General features: G+C 41.0%; 2 protein-coding genes across 8 annotated transcripts in view; one reads left to right on the forward strand and one right to left on the reverse strand.

The window, feature by feature from the left end:
* plppr2a (phospholipid phosphatase related 2a) overlaps nucleotides 1–18,065 on the reverse strand; it is a 140,696-nt gene that overhangs the window by 56,933 nt on the left and 65,698 nt on the right. The gene's annotated exons all lie outside the window — the stretch shown is intronic.
* Nucleotides 10,094–16,724, forward strand: LOC124073970. Of its 2 annotated transcripts, XM_046416561.1 has the most exons (5): nucleotides 10,094–10,588; nucleotides 13,166–13,301; nucleotides 14,175–14,199; nucleotides 15,036–15,116; nucleotides 15,831–16,724. In XM_046416561.1, exons 4-5 carry the CDS (start codon nucleotides 15,071–15,073, stop codon nucleotides 16,673–16,675), a joined length of 891 nt encoding a protein of 296 aa, XP_046272517.1. In that variant the 5' UTR covers nucleotides 10,094–10,588; nucleotides 13,166–13,301; nucleotides 14,175–14,199; nucleotides 15,036–15,070; the 3' UTR covers nucleotides 16,676–16,724. The 2 variants fall into 2 exon arrangements, with proteins under 2 accessions (XP_046272517.1, XP_046272516.1); XM_046416560.1 differs by lacking the exons at nucleotides 10,094–10,588; nucleotides 13,166–13,301; nucleotides 14,175–14,199 and having other exon boundaries at nucleotides 14,252–15,116.

An 18,065-nucleotide genomic window follows, 5' to 3' on the forward strand; every position in this document is an offset into this window, starting at 1 on the left:
GGGGATACAAGCATGAAATACAACTGTGGCGACATTTAAATAATGGCCTGCCCGAGGTGATTCAGCGTGAGAGGGTGACCATGGTGATCCCAGCATCACTTATGACACCACCACTTTAACACAGCTGCCACAGCATGTTAAAGGTGCAATTTGTAAGATACTGCCAGAATTTTAGCTTAAAACATTCAAAAATTAACTAAAATTATCAACAGAATGTGAAGAAGTGATAATCTAAACATTATATCAGTGTATTATGTTGCAGAGATATCTACTTATTTTAGCAGGCTAACCGGCTAGCCACAACCTGTTTACTCCTGTTATTCCACATAAAAACATACTTCACACCAGTTCATTACTGCACTTTAGACTGGTATATTGTAGATCCTTGTGAAATTAGCTAACAACCTAAACAAATAATGTTTTACAGCTAAATTCCCTCCCTCACATCCACTTCACTGTGTCACCTTTGGTTCCCTTTAAAATACTGTATGAAACCCCAGTCTGAAGTGTGTGTGGGTTATTTTTGAATTAATTTAATTCTCACCATTTGTTTCTTTTTATAAATACCACTTTATTTATGGGGAATAGTGTATGTATGTCTTTGTGCCCATCCTTTATACATTTGGCCCTCTGAAGGACTGATCACTAGCTTCATCAATCCCACAGTTGCTCAGTATTGACTTGCAAAGGAATCTGAGACACAGTCTAGATAACACCTCATTTTTTCCTTCCTTTGCAGCAAAACAGAGTGAAAGAGCATCAGAGCATGTGCCCTGAGGACCCCGTTGAGGAAGTCTGAGTGTGCACAGGGGAGCAAACTGAGACAGAAAAGTACTCAGCTCATAGCATGCAACAGTGAGCAACATCATATCTCACTGATCCGTTATTTGAGGAGAGGGGAGGGGTTAAATACTGAAGGCTGCACGGGCGTCCCTTTCTTCTAATTAACAAGTGCTTGACAGAGCCGCTCAGACAAACAAAGCAACGGAGCACACAGCAGCCATCTGCAGCAGCCTCGTCTGCCGGGGCTTTGATGCTGATTTGAGCCAATGATGAAGTAAGTCACACTGACATCAGGCTGCACGCAGGCCTTTGAAGGGAGCAGACACACATGACGGCTCACAATCTGTGCTGCAAGATGACAACTACACACAGATAAACCCATCTGACAGTAGAGGAGGACCTCGAAGGCTGAAATAATAACATAACATTCACATGAAACAAGACAGAAAGCACAAGTACCTGCACGAGAAGGATGTGATTTAACGTGATATGATGTACACGTACAGATAAACAAATGCACATGCACGCTCAAACCTGCACACGGAGAACAGTCGAGCTGCAAACACGTCGGGACGATTACGAGACGAAACGCACTTAGTCCGAAATAATGAATGAATCTGTTTTGTGTACATGCATGTGTGTGTGTGTGTGTGTGTGTGTGTATCTGCCACAGGGAAGCCCCTGACACTGAGCACATTGATCTGAGTCACCCCACACACACACACACACACACACACACACACCGTCTCCAAGAGTCTCTGGTATCAGCCGAGAGGAGTCTCCCCCTACATGTGACATCCACTGTGGATACACTAAAACTCTGCTATTACTACTCAATACTGACCCGTTACTCAATCCAAAAAGCTGTCATGTTGGTTTCTCAGTCAAACACAATATTCTCTGTATTATATGAGATGAAAGCCATTACCTCTGAGTTAACCTTCAGGGCCCAAGAGTTGTCTCCTACCTGACAACACACCTCACATACTTGTTCCTATATTTAAATTCTATTTATTTAAATTTGCTTCATCCTTTTTTATCCTTAGTTGTGATTACATGCAATGTTGGGATTGGGATTTATGCCCAGTCCGCCACAACAAACTATTAGTTTAAAACAATTATGATGCACTTTTTAAAGCTGCTCTAATCAACATTTTTAATAAAACAACTGGTCAGGTAGCTGTGAAGCAGAATCAACGCTCAAATTTTCTCTACCTTTTCTTGTTTACTTGGATGCAACAGCAGAGATTAGGGATCAATAAAGCACAACCATACCCATAATCACATAAAGACAAACTTATGTACTGTTTGTTTGCAATGAAGTGAAGTGTTCCTATTGGTAAGGTGTTACATTAAGTGTCCTAACAATAACTGATGGGAACATTTCCCTGTTTAAATACATTTGACAGTCATAGAGAGACATAGAGAGACTGTACAGTGTTTGACACTGATTTGGTACGTGGCTTTCATTGAACATCACCACCTGGACAAACCACATGCAAAACTGCAGTACACCGTACTACAACTGGTACTACAAATGGTACTAGAATGGTACTAGAACTGGTACCAGCCAAATATTAATAGCAATTTGTTAGTTGTGATGATGATTACATTCATTAATGATAATTGCTGACAGAAACCAAAAGAATATATTTTTTCAATAAATGTCAAAATGTTGTTCATTAAGTATACTTATGAAGACTTTTGTATTAGCTCTCTTTGGTCTATTGCCATAGTTTAGTGCACTTGAAGAAATGTTTGTGTGGCAGTTCACGTGACCACGAAGAAAAGAGTGTTTCTAGGTGCTCCAAATGACCACAGTGGGAGGCAACATGAAAAACTTGAGATTGCAATGAACTTTTCAAACTTTGGAATCTCTTCCACAAGGCATTCAGAGTGGCGTACTCAAATGTACTTAACAAAAGCAATTTACATGTATGGGTCTGATTATGTTTCACAGGTTTGTCACTACAAGCAACCTCTTTCACATTACGCATTGCCATTTGAAAAGACAAACAAGACAAAACCAAAAAAAAAACAAAACAAAACAAAACACTCATTATACCCAGTTTAAGGCTGGAAACAGTTTGAGGATCTGGTCTGCATATTAGGAGGATGTGGAACATCACAGTCACAAGGCTCAAACTGCATCTGCATCTTGGCCTTTGCCCCACTTTTACTAATGTGGCTGGGACAGATTGTGCAAACAAATTTGTGCTTGTGTTATCACATGCGACAGCTCAACTGATAAAACAACAAAAATTAGATATGCTTTACAATATGTTGAAAGAGAATACAAGATTTATTTCTGCCTCCATTCTGCCTGCCGTTCCTTTGGGATTTTGCTACTCTGAAGATTGTTATATACATGACTGGTGTTTCATTTTTAGTTTTCCGTCTTGAAGAGAAGAGCAGGTACCTCTGCTGTAATTGTACTTTTCAAACCAGAAGCAGGCACTGCCTCATCTCTCGCGTACCAATGAAGCTCAAACACTTCACACCCACTCTCATTATTCTCGGCAGACCTGAGCAAGTGAGTTGTGCGTTAAAAGGAAGTGACAGCTATAAAAGGACATTTTGAACCCCCTCGGTGAAGATAAGGTTGGAGAAGATAAGATGCCACCTCACGTGTAAACGAAACAGACTTTGAAATCCATGTGCCTGCTTTTCCTTTGGCTTGCACAAAATTCTTCTCCTTTACAACTAGCCACAGAGGCCATGACTTGGCACTTAAATGTCAAAATATGCACGATTCATTTTACCTCCCTTGCAATTTGGGAGAACTTCCAAAAGGTCTTTAAGAGGAAGGCATATAATGGTTTTCCTCGATTTCACTTGTTAGTGAAACATCAAAAGCAGCCTGAGCGAGAGTGCTGAGACTTGAAACGCACTTCAAACCGGTATGGGTGTTGCAGTGCTCCCACCGCCATGTTCTCCTGCTCTGTGCGCAACCTTAACTGTGCGCACCACAAGCCTTGATAAACATTTTCACGTTTTACAAGCAAGCAAGCTTCCAATTGTGGCTATATATAAAAAAAAGTGTATATGAAAAGATCAAAACCACTGGAGGCAAAGACCCTGTGAGGAAGAATGTTGTCAGCTTCTCTTGTAAAGAAACACAATAGCAGAAGAGCTGGAGCCAGAAACAAATTAAAGCAGCCAATTTTTGCTTGTTGAAGTGCAAACAGCACAGCATGTTTTCTCCTCTGTGCTTCAAGAGCCCAGTGTTGTGTCTTGGTGGTTGCACACACAGCTTCTATCATAATCATCATCTATGATGGATGAATAAATGTAATCACTTTAAAACTTTAAAAACAAGGTTCCCAGACAGCTCAGATTTTAAGATTCAAGATTCAAGATCCTTTATTGTCATTTTCACATGTAAACACACCATGACAAAACCCAGTAAAGATAATTCTAATAAGATAAAACAACAATAGCCATACAATAAATTAAAAATAAGATAATAAAATGGAAAAAAATATGGTATACCCTCAGAGGTGTATTGCACTGTAATCAGCAGAAGTAGCAGCAGCATTCAGAGGGAAAGTGCACAGTCCCACATCAGTCTCACAGCATCCAGAAAAAGCTGTTACAGAGTGTGAAGCATGAAGCAAAAGGAAAATACATTCAATCTCTCAAGCCAAACACATGCATATATTTGAGCACTGAGTAATTACTGATGTTTACTTTTACATTCAGGTAGCTGTTTTAAGTGTCCTTAATTTAATGGTGGGGGAAATTGTTTTTGAAGACTGTGGTTTAATGGACTGTGTTTATGAATAAGACATTGGCATTTTCTACTGTACTTATTTATAATGTATAAATTAGGTGCATGTCCTTCAGCTCTACGTAAACAGAAGAGGAATATTGTTCTTTACTGTATAATGCAGGCAATACAGTAGCTTCTATAAAATTTCCAGATCACCAATTTAAACAGATATCTTTTAGACGGTAAGGCCATCTGTTTTATATATACATTAACAATTTATCAAGTCTGTCAAATTTCAAATAGAAAATACTCACTATTGTCTGCTTTCTGTCCAAAGCGCCCATGAATATTTCTGTACTCAGAAAAAGAGCCTCAGGCTGCCCAAAGACACTTCAACATGCAGCAGGAGATCAACCCAATTAATGGACAAACCACTCTACATCCTGAGGTAACCATTAGTAAATGGTTACATAGTTCTTTTGTCCAAAGACCTTCACAAGGCTTCTGGTGGTCATACTGGGATGCTATATAAAATGTAAATAAAATCAGAATGCAAGCTTTTGCAAAAAAAAAAAAAAAATTGTGCTTACCGACAACGCTTGTACAAAATGTTCCTGAGTCCTTTATACAATCATGTGTTTCACAAAGTGGTGAACCTCAGTCCATCCTCATGGACGACTGAGCCTTTTGAGGATGCTCCTCTCGTACCCAATCATGATACAATCAGCTGTTTCCAGTGAACCTGTTCACCTGTGGAAAGTTCCAAACAGGTGTTTTCTGAGCAGCACGCAACCAGACTTTTGCTGCTTCTGTCCCAACTTGTCTGAATTTGTTGACATCAAATTCAGAATAAACATATATTTACAAAAATCAATGAAGTTGAAGCAAAACATTCAATACATTGGCTTTGTACTGTTTTCAGCCGAGTATCTGTCAAAAAGGATTAGCGAATGATCACATTCTTTTTTATTTATGTTTTACACAGAGTCGCAAAGGGGTTGAATAGCCAGCTATTTCCGGACAAAAGACATCCTGTCAAATAACAGTACTCACATCATCAGTCACAAACAAAAATGCACACCTCCTGGAGAACACTAATATAGCAAGACACCATCATGAGAACACAAGTCAATACAAACACCAATGACAAATGGATTTATTAGCATACAAAATTTATTTTCAGTTTTAATTAAATCTTGTCTTCATGGCTGACACAATAACTTTGTTGCTTGTCAAGTCATTTTACCTAAACTACACTGAAAGTAATATGTAGAGTGAATGGCTCTAAATTTGAGTCATGTACCTGACTAGACTTTCTGTTCAGATTTTTAAACCCTGGAGATTTTTCCTGGGTCGTAAACCTCTGAGGAACTCAACCAACATCTGTTTGCCTTTCTTCAGTTTCGACCACTTCATCCTCGCACTGTGAGCCAGTGTTCTTCTCATCATCAAGCTGTTTAGCCATCAGGAGGTCCCACTGTCTCTCTGTGTCCACAGGAGTGATATGTATGGTCTCATGTGATTAACATCCGTCATATATGCGTGTTTCCACAGGGCTACCATGACAATAATGATGTCTGTGAAACTCTGACTACACTGACAACAAAACGTCAACCACCCCCGTCTGCACATCTCGTCTCATTTACCTCCAGGCGACATACTCGCACATTCATACACCCACCACATATACAGTATCATTTTCATATCCACTCACTCTAAGGCAAAGTGTTGGCTGCTGTTTAGTGTTGCTGTGTGCATGTGTGTGTCTGTGTGTGCGCATGTATCGGTGGAGGCTGCTGTCATGAGGAGATAGCAGTTCCCCCAGGGTTGTCAGTGACCTTGTGCTTCTCAATGAGCTTCTTTCTTATGTTCAAACAGAGTGAAAATCTGCAATCCTGCTTCATGAGCAGTAACAGCTTCTCATTATTCCTCCCTCACATGTCACAACGATGCAGCACACTTCCCACCTGTGGACTCACTGGATGTTGCTGTGAGTCACAGATCGAAATTGTTTTGATCTTTGCGTTTCCTCTGATCTCTGCGCTGCTTTGTTCTGTGTACGAAATCACTTGGCTTTCAGTGACAAAGTTATAACACTACCATACAACTGTCACTACAGTTACAACTTATCCTCCTACTGCAGCTTCTGTAACTGCAACTCCCACTGTGTTCCTCTACACTTTGACTTGGGACTTCTACTGCTTCTGTTCTCTTCTATATTACACCTGATATCCTGATATTAGTGTGCAGCAGTCTCTGCTCTCATGGGAAGGCTGTCCTTCAGGTATTGAAGCCTTGTTGCAGGGATGTGTGGGATTTAAATTTTAGTGTTAACACAGTGTTGACCAACACAACAAAATGCAGTCTGACAACTAACCACAAAGTGTAAATAGCAGCAGACTGCCTATTGACATTTCTAGGGCAAATATGAATGAATGAATGAGACCAATAGATGTCCACAGAATGAAAAATATGCCAATATGGCATATATACATATGTGCAGTACTATGATATGTACAGTATAAACAATAAGCCATTGCAGTGACTTCCAAATGGGGTGATGTGCCAGTCTGGGGAACGAGAACACAAGTTTTGTTCATTTTCATATTCATAATTGCATTTTTGAATAAAATTTTGTCACACAAACGGTAGCATGTAGATGAACTACATTTTATGTCACTTTTTGTCATAGTAACAGCAGCACACAGATAGATATTGTCATTGTGAAAGGAAACAAACAAATGCTAGCAGGTTACATCTTAGCCTTCAGCAAAGTCTGAGGTGAGCAAAAACTCTTAAGCCATATTGTACAGTGAAAGCAAGTAGAAGCATGTGGAACAGCTAAAAACTAGCTTGAAGCTAAAAGCGAGCTATCCCACGTGGGAATGCCTCATCTGAAAAAGAAAAAAAAAGAAAATGCAGCAGTGGTGCCAAATAAACTCAAGAGACATCTTCCTCTTCAGCCAGCAAACATCTGTACTGCGGCAGAGTTGCTATGAAAACAAGACTAAGAGCCTTTAGCCAAGCTATCAAGACTTACTAACACAGCAGTCCCTTGAGCTAAATGCTAATGTCAAAGTGTTAATCTGCTCATGCAATGTCAGCGAAGGGCTCAGGGAACTGGTGGAGGAAGCAGATTGTTAGGCTTCCAGCTTTGACTGAGAAGAAACAACAGAACGTGGGGAAGAAAAATATCATACATCCACCTGCAGGGGGCAGTAGAGAGACATTCTTACGTTATGTTAGCATGCTATTCAGCCATGCCAATTAGAACTGAACAAAGTACAGTCGAGGCTGTTGGGAATACAGAGGTCGCAGCAGTATCTAATCCGTATTATCCCCTCCTCATGTCCAAAGTTATACTGGGTCAGAAAGCAGGAGCACCACAACTCCATCAGCCCATTTTCAGATGTGAAGCAGAGACGTCAGGTTAACGCTCCGTAGTTGTGCAGCGCGTTGATTCACCAGGCAGCATGTGAAGCAAATATGGCCTTATCTCTGGTGAGCAGTCGTTAATGGTAACTTATTATACATCTCAAAGGATTTATAAGCCTGCTGACTTCAAAGAGACGTCCCTTTACAGTGAGCCACAGTGATACAACATGCAGGACGTCTAAAGTCTGTCACGGGATTATGAATCAAGGAACATTACTTTTATAGTGAGCTTCTGTGCATGTCCTAAGGGATGGACATATGGAGAAATTCCAATTGAGGAGATAACATCACAGTTAAGAAGCACTGAATATGATTGTCCTATATTTTAATGCCCAGATCTCTAACTTTCCAAAAATAAGTTTTAGCTTTTTTCTTTTTCCTCTTTGTCATTTTCTTTCCTTCATTTGTTTTACCTTTGTTTAATTTATATCCATTCTACAGCACCAAGAGATTTCCAAAACTATTGATCTGAGAGGTTTACTTGTGCAGTAGCTCAATAACTTTGGCAAATCCATGTAATCACTAAACAAAGTCAGGGCCACAGGTTTGAAAGCATGATCTCAACAGGTGGAGCTAAAGTACACCTTACAGACAGCACTGAGATGAGTTCAGAGTGCAGAAGTTAAATGTGTGTGGAGCGTGAGCGATGTCTATCTACAGCTTCACACTGCAGCCTCGCCGCACTCCCTCCCACTCTGCCTGTCAAAGCCGACGCTGTGTGAGCCCTTTCTTGGCATGGACTTGAGTGTCAGAGTGTGAGCTAATCAATATCTACTACATGTAGTACAGTATGGTCTCTTTATCACTCCTCCTCCTCTCCCTCCTCCTCCTGCTTTCAGTGAGTGAGTGCTCCTCCATCAATCAATAACCCTTTGAATTTGCCTCCTCACTGATATGGACAACCAGCTCTGAGATACTGAACACTGCTGAGGTTTGTGCCCCTTGTCTCCTTTCTTTTCAGTGAGCTCTGTCAGGGCTCATTGCTGAATCGGCTGTAGAAAACAGACTTTTCTTCTCATCACTTGTCAAAATGGTGAGTGTGTGTGGTGGGGGGCAAATAATGTAATGAAGCTGTATCATTAATCCCACTCTTAATTTCATTTGTCACAGACACAGAAAGAAAACTGGGCTGACAACACTTTCAGCTACTTTATGTATTTTGATGTTTGTAACAGTAATATGTACTGTAATCATTTCTATTTCATCTGCTTCAGGTCAGACAGAGATGGGGCAGAGAAGTACCAACCGAGGCTGCAAGCCATAGTGGTGAGAATCTCTTTCTTCCTGTCTCTACTTTTGCCCTTTTACTATCTACTTCAATCTGCCTGAAACCAACTTGAACTTTCACTTCGTGTCAAAATAATCTTACCACAGCAATGTTGTCTTATGTCACTTCAGTGAAACGATCTCACTTGATCAGCACTGCCTGAAGTGAGCACGCAAAGAACATTTCCCAGTTAACTTTCTGGCCAATAATCAGTGATCTGTGAAAAGAAAGGTTGGAGGGCTCGAGCGGACCCTGCTTGACCTCTCTCGAATGTAAAATCTGCCCAAACACAAGTGACACACTTCAGCAGAGACGGTGCAGGCCTGAAGTGGACCTCAGCTGCATGTTTACAGCTTACATTAATAGTACAGAAACAGCGTCAGCATGCATACAACGTGCTGTGTCACTGAACTATTTCTCTCGGCATCCCTGCGCTCTGCCAGCTGTATCTCCCTGCTGTAATCTGTAGGTCACGTCTCCTAAAAATACCCCCCCCCCACCCTCCTCTCTCTCTCTCTCTCTCTCTCTCTCTCTCTCTCTCTCTCTCTCTCTCTCTCTCTCTGCCGTTCTCTTTGCTCTGCTTTCATACAGAAGAAGTCCTTGTCTTCAGGGACCATGACTGCAGAGGGGTGTTACCAAAGAATTATATTAAAAAGCGGGTGTAACCCACCACCACAAGTACAGAGTTACTGGATCAAGTTCTTTCTGTGGTTAGTAGAAGAAATACAGCACTTGTTTTTCAGTCACATTAATCTGCTTTTCTGGAGTAATTCAAGCTTTTTGTTTTCATCTTTTTATTTTATTCTTTTTTGTTAAGAAAAAACCTACAGGAAGACTTTACATGTGAGGGGTGAGTAGTGGTATCATTCCCAGAAAATGTAATAAATTATCTTTAATAAATTGCTGATCAAGCAATTTAAATCTTCACATTATCAAATTGTGTCTAAAGGCAGCATAGGCAGTCTGCCAGTTCCAGGAGTGTTTAGATCTTCTGTGAAAGTTGCAGCAGGTTAAGGAAGGGGGGGGTTGGGACTGATTAGAGATTCAGGCTTAAGGTCCTGAAACAGATATTGTAAAACAATGAATTTTCCCTTCCTGCCTTATCAGGTGTGCTATGAGAGTTTCTTTCACAAAGGTGTAACTGTCTCACTAAACTTTTCCCTACGATTGTGCTTTAACAGCTTAGTTATCATAATCTGTTCGATGACACACCTCAACAAATGTGACAGCAAAGACCAAGCCAAGTGTTCACGAGCTCTTTTTTCTTCGCACTGCGTCTTCAGTGATTTGACCTTTTCTTATGTGACTAGGAGAGAAGTCGGCAGCAGGCAGAAGAGAAGAAACTGAGGCGGGAGACAGAGGAGGAGTGGTAGAAGACTGCTCGGAAAAAGGTGATTTAAATGACACTGTTTAAAGTTTTTCAATGAGGGGAATCCTTCCCATTGGGGAATCCAAACCACTCTTTTTTTAATATGGTTATTTTCTCTACCAAAAGTAAGATGACAATACTGATGCAACTTTCATATCTGGACAATAAATATGCAGCTGCTGCAAGCAGTTGGTTAACTTAGCTTAGTATAAAGACTGGGGAAAAAAAGAGGCCAGCCTGGCTCTGGGAACAAAAGCTGCCAACTATAATCTCTAAAGCTCATTAATTAACATATTACATGTTGTTGTTGTTTTTTTAAATTCATACAAGTGTAAAAATGACACATTGTGGTTTTATTTTTAGAACCAATACCACTCTCTAGTCTGCACAGTAGGCTAAGCATGTAGCCACTGTCAATATGAAGCTACCACCGGTAGACATTTAGCTTAGTTTAGCATAAAGACAGAAAATAAAGAAGCACAAATTAAAACCCCAACATACTCGTTTTACTCATTAGACACTTTGTTTTAATATAGATTGAAAGAAACAAAATATATACAATCACCTAGTAGTTAGTGAACTTTACAGGCTCTGGTTGGCAGGATTTGTTACCAAATGCTATAAAGAGACCTGCCCTTTTTGTTTTCATTGTTTCTCCTCATTTTCAGCTGCTTCATGTTAAACACTGACCACTTGCATGTCCCACCCTCATGTCACGTCTTAGGACTGTTGCCAAACTGAGCTGCTTGCTAGCTGGCGCCTTACTTAAGCAATGGGTGGGGTCCCTTGGATTTCATTAGGACTATGCAGTACTGTTACATGAGCCTGTTGCATCTGACGTACAGAAAGCTCACTGATTTCCTGCTGCCGAACCAGATAGTTTCAACCTTCTTCTTGTACTATGTAAACTTGACCCAGAGGAAGAAATGACTTTATTAAAACTCCAGCTGTTCCACTGTTGAAATTAATAAAGTGATGTTAAGAGAGAGTAAGTGCAATTGATAATGACAGAAAAGACGAAGGAGTACAGGGACATTACTTTTGTATGGGTTGAGGATTCTTTGCACTGAGCCATTTTGCATCACACAAACCACTTTACTGTTCCCTGCAGTACATGCTTTTCTTTAAAATAAACAACACATAACAACACACATTATCTATGTAGCCCAGCGCTGCATCAGGCACACTGTAACAGCCGCCCACACAAACAGTGTGCAACACATTTCTGCTTTCTCCAACCACCCGTTGCCTCTGGGCAAGTGCATTGCTAATGGCAGGGACAGCTGCAGTTGAAGGAGTTTAGCCTGAAGACACAACAATGCTTCCATCTTCTGTGTGGCAGTTAAATGTGAAACAGAATTTGTCGCTTTCTTCTACTTAAGCCCAAAGGAAATGTTCTCAGTATCTCTGCCGCAACTACCATCTATTTGTTTTTCTCATGGTCCCATCCACCTTCCACGAACAGGACCCGTGCATTGACACAGGGCTCAGATCGGTGTGGAGAGTTCAATCAGTCAAAGGTTTGGGGCTTTGTCAGATTTCAAGTCGTAAACTCGCGCTCACACCATAGCCTGGCATGACAGACACATTGTATTTTCACTACAGGAAAAGGATGTTTGGGGCTCAGGGCGGTGGCCCAGAGCTGCGACACCTTTTCACTGTCACTCTCAGACAACAGCAGTCTGCTGGCATTGCTCATCCTCAACAAGATCCAAAATGGCAGCACCACAGGCCTTGTTCAGTCTGTAAAGGAGCCAAAATGGCAGAGGACCACCGCCAGGTGGCCGGCTTTGTATCTTGATACCCTAAACAGCCACTTCTGTTCTGTGTGGCAGTACAGACAGAAAGCTTGGTGTGCAATGTGTTGTTTAGGGTTATGTCTCTGTTTTCCATTGCAGAATTTGGTGAGCGTTCAATCATAGCTTAGTAACTGCAACAAGGCACAGTACTGTATGTCTGTCAAGCTTTGGCTTTCTCCACATGCTACAGCAGAGTGCATGAGTGACACTCTGTATACAGAACACCAACACAACAGTGTATTCCAATGTAAGCAGCAATTGCTAGCATATCTGGTCAAGCACCTTAGTAGTTATATTTCCTTCCTTTTCCTTCACCTGACATCTCTAGGCCCCATACACCATTCCAACACAAAGCAGACATGCACACATCAGCGTGAGCCACAATTTAACAGCTTTATCCAGATGAAGTCGCAATTTTACAATGTGAAAGTGTTGAAGACATTCATGATGACAGAGACACTGAAGTTACACTCTGCTGGTGTGCAGATAGAAAATATGCAAGATTATCCAGTTCACAAAACAGAGTACAGTATGTTCATCAAATATTCAGATACTGACCATGAAGAGATCAGACAGAAGAAGATGATGCAATAAATTATAAACCAGGACATACACACACACGCACACACACACAAATACATACATACACACACAGACTCAATGTTTGTTTTTTTTTTCTTGGTCAACTGCTCTGGATCATTTATGTTATGAGCTCTAATGTGATGTTTTTGTGTTGACACATTATGTGTGTGTGTGTGTGTGTGTGTGTGTGTATGTGTGTGTGTGCGTGCACGCGTCAGGGAACAAACCAAAAGTCAAAAGAAGCCTGAGGACGAGGAGGCAGCTGATGCCAGAAAAGAACAGCAAGCCTCCCAAAAAGAAAACAAAGTATTTGTCAACTTTACAGCTGCAGCCAGAACAAACAGCTGCTCTCAGGTGAGATGGGCAGATGTTTGCAGAGCACCTTAAATTCATACACATTGACAACTAGCAACCTGTGAGAGATTTCATCATATGCAGCGTCAAATCTCATCCGACAATAACCAGGTTCACTTGCAAAACAAGGTCTGAAATTCTAAAACGTAAACAAATAGCCCCAAAATATTTAATGATCTGAGATACTGCGAAGCCAGTGAAATACAGCACCACATCCTCGTTCAGCTAAAATTATCCTCCAAGGCTGAACTTTTTAAAATCTCAAGCTTAATATCAAATAGGGGTCAAGGGATAGAAATATATTCAGTTTGGCCTTTTGTCACATTGCAGGCAGCAAAGCACTGAATAAATAAATAATACAACAGACAGAAAATAATCTACTCGTCTGTACAACTGGGACATGAGTGCTTTGAATTATGCATTCTGTGTATGATGAATAAAAAATACACAACAGTGTTAACACGCCATGATTTTGCACTGTATGAGCAAATCAAAATAGAGCTTTCTCCTGAATTTATATAGTATTTTCTTTCTTTAATCAAGCAAATGCATCGCACGGTAGGATGTGAACTCTAGACTCCACTGAATGTTCAGCTTTACTGTCCAGCCCACATTTAGCTCAGCCTAACAATCCAGCAGCAGGACTGAAATGGTTGTTGGGCAAAATAACCTCAGCGACTCGTAAGATGATGGGACTTAGCTTGGTTCAACACTTCTGATGATGACTGTGAAATATTTATGGCAGGGCACAAGTTAGGGAGGGCTCCAGAAAGGGGGGGGGGTTGGTATGTGTTTAAAGTTGCAGACTCAGTGTCTGTTTTAAGTGCCTGACCATGGAGAGCACTTAGAATTGTCTCTTTTCCTTACCCACAGACTGCCACTGACGAGGACGTACAAGGTAAGAAGTCAGCTGGGCTGTAATCGTCATCGGCTTACCATCAGCTTCCATCTCTTCTTTGTCACTCTCATGAGTATGCCTGCCTAGGATCCATTCTTTCTCGACAGATGATAATTTGCCATAACTAAGTCTGTGCATGAAGAATAGTCATTTAAATCAGGGTGACAGAATGGAGCCACGGCAGAGAAACAGATCTACTTTGACTGTGACAGTATCACTTAAGTTCTGCTTGCATGCCTCATTCGGCTGGACAGGAACACCATTCGGCCAAATGTTTACCCAAACAACGTTCAGCCAATCTCCACCTTGTGTGCAAAGGTACAGAGAAGGTAAATAGGAAACAAAAGTGAAGAGGGTGTGAGGGACCGGAACAGTACCCGATACGTCACTAACTAAAACTGGGATTCATTCTAAAGTCATATCAGTACATGAAAAGCACTAGAAAGTGTCACTTTTGTATCAGCAAATATCAACATCATACTATTGTTACTGTGCAAATGTGCAGCCGGTTAACTGCCTGTGTGGCAGTTGGAACTACAGTACGTTTCAGTTTACAGCAATAAAATGGAGCACGGTCTCATTCCTAGGGTGTCAAATGTTGCCTTATGGCATGTCCCTCTGCGTCTCCTCCAAACACAGAGCAAGCCAGAAGGTTGGAGGTTGGGCTCACACACATAATCTTTACATATGAGACCGGGGTTTACGTCCTGAGTGAAACAAAACACACGTCACAGATCTTATCCTAAACCTGACCAAATACCAAATACCCTAGTCCAGGTGGCAGGTTTTAGTTGGACTTTGCTGCATGTATACAATGTATACGTTTTCCTTTTCAGTGAATAAAGAGGCTGAAGATCACATCTCCATACAAATGGCACAAAAGATGTTTCATGAAAGCAGGGAAGATGGCAGATCAGGTGAGGCACACAAGTAAATTTTGGAAGTGTGACTGTAAAAAGATGTTCAGTATATAGTGTGGTGTAACTACCAGCCTGAGCATATTAACGTCATGTATTAAGTATTTTTAACTCAGCATTTGGTGATTTAAGTTCCATGAAGTGCAGATGAGAGTTTGGAAAGGTCTAGTAGTGCTGGAATGGAGGAGAAATGTTTTACCATGCAAACATGATAAATACCCCACTTGATAAACAAGAATTTAAGCTACAGAATATGAGAATATCAGTCGGTTATTTGCTTTAATCTGTTCTCCTCTTGCAAATAATGACCCCTTTATTTAACGCGAGTCTGCCCTCAGGGAACGACTTAACAATGGCAATGACACAGAGGTGAGCGGCCTGAGAACAATGTTATATTTAGCTCACTTTGTTATTTCTGTTCGTTAATTTTTTATGCCTGCTGGATGGCTGTGTTGAGTAAAAAGCTGCTGCATTTTGCATATTGTTTCTCCGTGTATTTTTTTATTGTGCTGGCTTAGAGCAGGCATTAACCTTTGCACCTCTCACCTTTTAATTACACCCAGGGCTATGATACATTTAAGGACAGTTTGGTTAGATACAAATAAGCACTTGTCCTGGAACTTCAGCTGCAGATAATTTTAATATAAATTAGTAAATTAGCCTTGAGAGTTGGATCATCTTAATGTGAAGCCTATTCTGTCTCCTATGTTACAGTCCTGGGAACGTTGGCAGTGCAGGTGGAGAGAGACCCTAGGACAGGTGCCACGGTCATCAGGTCAGTGGCCCCCGTGTCCACGCCGGCCGGTGGGCCAATGGCCACCACTATCTTTGATGATGGAAGGAAGAGTATCCACACTGTCGGTGGGGCGGGAGGTCAGCCCTCGACTGAAGAGCTCGGGCAGATCTTGAGCGTTATCGATGGGGTTGGGATGAAAGTGCTGCTGGACGAGGTCACAGTCACGTCAAACAACACAGAGACAAAGAAAGAGAATGAGGTTGCCTCGGAAGAAAATGTCCTTTCTTTTCCTACACATCATGCCATGTCAGTGGAGGACAACGAACTGTTGGACAGCTCTACAAGCTACAACTTGGATGCTGAGTTGGGGACAGAGGACTGTGCTTCAAGTATGGAAAACAAGGTGGATGAAAAAGAAGACAGGAGCATCATGGTGGTTAGAGAGATTCCAGGAGAAGTAGTTAACATAGAGGATCAAAATTTGGAGGAATGCCCAGTCACTCTTGTGTTCCTTGGATACACTGATTCTACATATGACCAAGGTCATGGCCAAGAGGAAAATGAAGGCATGCTCACTGTGGAGAGAGTGATAATCACAGATGAAGGAGAAGAACTTGTCTTAGCACCTGCTTCACCTCAGGTAGAGATAGAGTCTAAAGGCCAAGTGTTTCAGGACCTTCCCCTGGAAGAAAATGGGGCAGCAGGAGCTGAACTCCAGGGAGAGGAAGGTGATAAGGAGCTACATAATTCATCTTTACACAGTACAGCAGAGAGAGAAGGCACTTCCAAGCGCAAGACCTGTCAGTGTTGCTCTGTCATGTAAGAAAACGGATGTTGGGAGAGACTCCATCATCAGCCTTAACTGTATCACTTGTCATAGCTGTGCCATCCACATTATGTTCTGCATTACTGCTTTAATGAGCAATACGAGAGAATACAGCACCATCTGGGATTATCTCACAATGCTTTTCGCTCTGAACATCTACCATTTCGCCTCACTTTACCAAAGAAAGAGACATTTATTATGTTAGAGGTCTTTTGTAGTGGCTGTGGGCTTACAACAGCTCTGAAGAAGAACTAAAATCCACTTCCTCCCTCTGGTGGACAAAGCTGAGCATTTCAACATGCTCTTCCGCAGCCATGCGGATACTTCTCATCTCAACTGTCTCTCTGCCTTAGGGCTTGTTATGTGCCTTATCAGCCAAAATAATCTGTATGTTTACCTTGGTTTGTGCTAAGAGTGGAAAAATCCAAAAGGCAGAAGAAGCATATTTTGCAGCTTTGGGCACAAATATTTGGAATCAGTAATCATAATTCACAGTGTCTACTTTAATGTTAATTTGAAAGTGTAAAAATGTGACATTTTGAAAACTTTGAAAGTAATTTAAGGATTTTGGGAAAATATTTTGGGAAATATCCTTTTTTTTTTTTTGCTGACACTGAGTTGACAGATTGATACCACTCTCATGTCTGTACAGTTAAGATGAAGCCACAGCCAGCAGCTGTTTAGCAGAAACAGTCTGGCACATAACTCCCCCTTGAGACTGCAACATACTTTTTACCATTCTGTTTTTGCATGCATTAAGCAAACAACATTTCATTTGTCAATTAGGGGCTCTAGAGGTCAAACAAGCTGTTTCCCCAGACTAGCTGTTTCCCCATGATTCCATTCTTTGTTCTAAGCTGGTGTTGGCATTAGATTAACCACACGGACATGGAAGTTATACCTATTATATGTTCTCATCTAACTCTTTGCAAGAATGAAAAACGTATTTCCAAAAATGTCAATCTATGCTTTTACATTGAGTTAGTCAAGACTTGAAACATACACAATTAAGTAAGTAGCAATATTTGCTGTTGTACTTTCAAACCAGAATTATATTTGTGGCATTGCAGAAAGGGCTTTAAAACTACATGCAGCCAATATTATATGGACATACAATAATTATTTAAAATAATTTAGCAGTTAAATTACTATATGATGTGTGGCAAAATCTTTAATCTTTTGTGGTTATCTAAAATTGCTGTGGGAATCTTCTAAAATCCTGGCAATAGGCTTACTACAGCACAACTATCCGCTAAAACGTTTTTGGTATACAAGTGATTCACTGTGGATATTAACTGGAATATACAATCATAAAGCAGAATATAATTACGATATCCATTGTGTCTAATTCCTGTAAGATCCCATATTAGAGTTGAACTGCACTCTC

This window comes from Scatophagus argus, chromosome 16 (genome assembly GCF_020382885.2).
Source record: "Scatophagus argus isolate fScaArg1 chromosome 16, fScaArg1.pri, whole genome shotgun sequence".
NCBI lineage: Eukaryota > Metazoa > Chordata > Actinopteri > Scatophagidae > Scatophagus > Scatophagus argus.

Coding starts and splice junctions, on each gene's coding strand:
- LOC124073970 (XM_046416560.1), top strand. CDS start 15,005: ATGTATACAATGTATACGTTTTCCTTTTCAGTGAATAAAGAGGCTGAA. Junction 15,117..15,830: donor CAGGGAAGATGGCAGATCAG/GTGAGGCACACA, acceptor CCTATGTTACAG/TCCTGGGAACGTTGGCAGTG.